The 4,963-nt window shown below is 39.9% G+C and overlaps 1 protein-coding gene across 1 annotated transcript in view; it reads left to right on the top strand.

Annotated features, from left to right (window-relative positions):
• Nucleotides 1–995: 995 nt before the first annotated feature.
• The window catches only part of LOC104953590 (lymphoid enhancer-binding factor 1-like), a 6,268-nt gene continuing 2,300 nt past the window's right edge, over nucleotides 996–4,963 (top strand). Inside the window, exons 1-2 of the mRNA XM_010780540.1 lie at nucleotides 996–1,912; nucleotides 4,222–4,288. Of these exons, the coding sequence (XP_010778842.1) occupies nucleotides 1,712–1,912; nucleotides 4,222–4,288 (268 nt within the window). The 5' untranslated portion in view covers nucleotides 996–1,711. The remainder of the gene's footprint in view (nucleotides 1,913–4,221; nucleotides 4,289–4,963) is intronic.

Genomic DNA, 4,963 nt, shown 5'->3' with positions numbered 1-4,963 from the left:
TATTTTAACTCTATTTTCTCATTAAGTTCTTATTTTCTTTTAATCAATTCCCCCAATATTTTCGTTGCTCTTCCCGTTTGTCATTTTTAATTAATAACACACTTTATTATTAATTTATTTTGTGTATGTGGGTGTGCATTTTTGTTCAATAACACTACGTGATGGTGTGCCATTTTTTCAATAAGGCTACAGTGTTTTTGTGTGTGTATGTTTCCGATCAAATGTCATCCTTACAATTTTTTTACATGATAATGGATCGCATATGTGTCTGAGCAAACGTTATGTATGCTAATTTGGGGTTCCTAACATGAAAACATTTAGGAACCTCTGGCCTTTTCTCAGTTATTTCGTTTGACCCTTAGATCATTTTTGTTATCTAGCTATGGGACAAAAATACAATACATTTTATATTTGACATATTGTAAGAAGATATGGAAAGTTAGAAAAACCATGCCCTTGATTTGACCAATGCAATTTAATTTGAAGACGGGTACAAAATAAACATAGAAAAGACAAAAACATTCTAATGTTGTTGAATAAATACACAATTAAACAAACAACAAATCTATGACCTTATTGTAGTACGGTGACAATGCATAGACCAAATACAAGCCCTCGATATTAGTTTTCTTCTTCCAATGGGTATTTCTACACAAAATCACGCTATTGCCAATTATTGCGTTTTTGATTAAATTTCACCTCTTCTCAGTCTGCCAAAAAAGCTTGTCTTGTTTTTCCTCTATTTCTGATATCATTTTTATTTATCATGATTGTTTTTAACCCATTACACACACACACACTCAGCCTCAGCTTTCCTCCTGCCTGCCCATTTGTTGTGAGCTGAGTATAACCCTCTCTCTCAGGAGGAGTGTCAATCAGAGCCTCGGCTTCCCTTTCATCTCTCCTTCCTCCCAATGACTGAAGAGAGAGGAGGAGGGAGCACGGCTACATTACCAACACACACATACACACACTGCTTACATTACACTGTGGAAGCAGTGCGGAGCAGTGGGAAGTCGGTCCACGGCGTTTTTCCTTCTCTACTTATTTTCTGATTGTTTTATGACTTCTCCTTTTATCCCTCCTGCGTTGAGGATGTATTTTGAAGCCGCGTGCAGCGTTGCTCGTTGTCTTATCTGAGTGTCACAATTCTTCCAGTTGCACATCCATCCTTTACCTTTTCACCTCCAGACGGTGTTTTGGTTTTGTTAGCTCACTTTTTTCCTTACATTTTTCCAAGGACGAAACATCTTCTGCATTGGACCACCGAGGAAATATTTCTCACTTTTATAAAAGCACTTTTCTTTTTTACTGGACCATATCCGTCGTCGGTTTGGTGTGTGTTGACTGAAAAACTATAGTGATGAGATTTTAACTCGTGGTTTTGTCTTCCTTTTTTATTTTTGCCTCATGACATTGAGGCGTGCACCGGACTCTCTTTCTGAGCCTTTAAAACTCAAGTGTTTAGGGTGTGAGTTTATGTGTTTTTTAGTTTAAACACAACCACAAACTCCTCCTGTTGCTCCAGTGAAAACACACCAGCAGCGTGTCTGCACGCCGCTTCCTCTCCGACTGACTCACCGGTCTACGCTCCGGTTAAAGACGGGGACTCGGTTTCGGGGGATTTTAGTGGGAGTTTTCTCCTCCGTAGTTTTGGACAGTGCTGTGCTTTCAGTTTTCTTGGTGAAACAGAGTTAAAAACAAATACAAAATGCCACAGTTATCAGGCGGCAGCGGAGACCCGGAGCTGTGCGCCACGGACGAGATGATCGCGTTCAAAGACGAAGGAGACCCGCACAAGGAGCAGATCTTCGCCGAGCTCAGCCACTCGGAGGAGGAGGGAGACCTGGCAGACATCAAGTCATCTCTGGTCAACGAGTCAGAGAGCAGCCCCAACAGCAACAGCCACGATGTGAGTAATGTACTGATGTGGTGAATGATGAGAAAGAGAGGCATCAACTCTGAACTCCAACAGAGAGGAAACAGCCACGAGAGAAAAGTGTTTTTAATCAGTCAGATACCTGGCTTTCATTTAGCTTTTGGCACTGTTTTATTAAACAGTACTCTGGCTTTGTCTGAAAGCTGTGATATATTAAAAGATGGGGATTGCTTCAAAGGGCAAATTGACAACAAAGGCCTACAATTAACTTCCTCCTGCTTAGATTTATATATGTCAAGTATTGTTATACAAAATATGTATTTATATAAAACATAACAAGCTGAGTTCAGATGCATTTATAACCTCTTTTTTTAAATCAAAAGCTTTGATGATACATACTTGGTCTGCACACATTTAGCCTACTCATGTAACATTTGAAATACCCAATAATTATATTTTTGGAAACATTAATGTGCAGTGAAATTTGAAAAACAAAACGATTTGTGACGATGTGAGAATTGAGGCCTTTTGTGCTGCCTGTGACAATGCAAGCTTAACGCTGTTTGCAGGGGAACACTGTAACCTTCAGCAGCTGTAAAAACCAGAACACATTATTAATATAGACAACATATATTAATAATTTATTTTAATGGGCACACTTTGTCAAATAAAACCAAAATGAAAGGGCAGTATTTCCTTTTTTACCCGGATGACAATATATTCCTACGTCATTCTCCTATTTCATTATTGTCGTGTTTGTTAAATGGTTCCCAAGAATGATTTGTGCTTGCGTTGGGGTTAAGAAAAAAATATTCATGTTTACATCTGAATTTGTTGTTGCCTTTCCTTACTGATAATATAAAAAGGAGGCAATACCGGCAAATCAGTAAAAACAATTGTAGAACTATTATTTATGAGGAATTTATGTTTCTAAAATTATTTATTTCATACCTTATATTCCCTACATGCAATCAGCCAGTTTACAAGCTTCCTCAAGACAGTGTAGTCAACAAACGTCACAGTTAAAATGTGTCTTTTCTCCTGCATCAGTCTGCCTCGCTCCATCCTCAGGATACAGGCTGCAGCTTTCCCATCACAAAGTTAGACGGCTCTATTTGTGATTAACCGCAGTGTTAATGACATTTCGGGCACATCCTAACGAGACTGTACATATTCCTCATCGAATGTCCTAGAGACGCACGAGACAGAGGCTGAATGTTAATTAGGAATCCAGTGAAGTTTCCTCTCTCAGCTTGAAGCCATCCTGAGGGGACTGAACTCCTAAAAGAGGTCCTCTTCCCAATTCTGATTCAGAAAGAGAAAAAAAGAAAATGGATGTGCGAAAAGCGTGGTATTTTTTTTTTCCCTTCTTCGTCATCTTCTATTTTCATGGGTTGATTTTATTTCACTTTGCACTGAGGCTTTTCATTTGTAACACAAATACACTCCATTTATTTGAATTTAGAAGAAGGCTTAAACTGAGAGATGAATTTGAGAGTGGACCTATGGTATTGAAAAACAAGTTAATTTATAATCTCCTTAAGGACATGAAACTTAATTAAGTGGTTATATTGAAGCTTTGATGCAGGCTGCTCCATCACCTCTCTAGGTGTGTGTGTGTGTGTGTGTGTGTGTGTGTGTGTGTGTGTGTGTGTGTGTGTGTGTGTGTGTGTGTGTGTGTGTGTGTGTGTGTGTGTGTGTGCGTTACTGCGTCTGCAGGCCCTCCTAATTGATTCACCATCATTTCAATGTTTAATTCTTCCTTCTCAAATTAGAGGTAAATGTGGTACTTGTACTCCNTACGTTACGTTACGTTACGTTACGTTACGTTACGTTACGTTACGTTACGTTACGTTACGTTACGTTACGTTACGTACGTTACGTTACGTTACGTTACGTTAGTTACGTTACGTTACGTAGTTAGTTACGTTAGTTAGTTAGTTAGTTAGTTACGTTAACGTTACGTTAGTTACGTTAGTTAGTTACGTTAGTTAGTTACGTTAGTTACGTTACGTTAGTTACGTTAGTTAGTTAGTTAGTTAGTAGTAGTAGTAGTAGTAGTACGTAGTAGTAGTAGTAGTAGTAGTAGTAGTAGTAGTAGTAGTAGTGTGTGTGTGTGTGTGTGTGTGTGTGTGTGTGTGTGTGTGTGTGTGTGTGTGTGTGTGTGTGTGTGTGTGTGTGTGTGTGTGTGTGTGTGTGTGTGTGTGTGTGTGTGTGTGTGTGTGTGTGTGTGTGCGCGTGTGCGCGCATCAGCATGTGTTATTGCGTCTGCAGGCCCTCCTAATTGATTCACCATCATTTCAATGTTTAATTCTTTCTTCTCCTATTTTCTTTTTCTACAGGGAATGAGACAGTCTCAAATGTCGCAAGATTCATATCACGAAAAACACAGAGACCACATGGAAGAAGGTAAGTGACACCGCCTTTAGTGAGAGCTTGTTAAATCAGCATGTTTTATATGACAGCCAGCATGCAATAAAGCCTGAGATTTTTTTGAACAATTCGCCGCAGCTTGAGAAGTGGAGGTTTTTAGGGGACACACAGGAGTCACACTCTTACTCTGTTGGTGCTCTTCTTATCAGAGCCCCTATCCCTGCTGCTCTCCGACAGATAATCTCTGATCCAAGTCTAGTCAGGACATGCTTCACCTTCATGTACCTGTTACCTACCTGCTAGATGAGGGTGCCTGCAGAACCAAATGATAGTTAAATTAAAACATCTCAAGTTTGAATTCTCAGAACAATCATTATAGCACAAGCCTAGAATTGAAAATAATTCATAATCACATTTCTATCTCTTGTGTTTATTATTATGCAGTTATCCGAACAAACAAATTCCCCACATGCATCAGCTCTTCAGTGCAACATGTTGCTGCCGCTCGGGGGCTCTTTGCTCTCTGGGTATTGTAGTCTGACCCCGCTGCTGCAGGTCATCATTAAGGCTTTGAGGAGGAGTGTGTCTCCTCTTTGTTCCCCTTTCACCCCTCAATAGCATCCCCTCAAACCAAACACCGGCTTTCTTCACAACAAGATCCATGTAGCCATCAGGCAGTATACCACAAACACACCCAACCCCCCACCCCCC

Source organism: Notothenia coriiceps, unplaced genomic scaffold (assembly GCF_000735185.1).
Source record: "Notothenia coriiceps isolate Sejong01 unplaced genomic scaffold, NC01 NC01_scaffold00022018, whole genome shotgun sequence".
In the NCBI taxonomy this organism is placed as follows: Eukaryota; Metazoa; Chordata; class Actinopteri; order Perciformes; family Nototheniidae; genus Notothenia; species Notothenia coriiceps.
The sequence above is the reverse complement of the archived record's forward strand: the minus strand, read 5'-3'. Positions and strand labels throughout refer to the sequence as shown.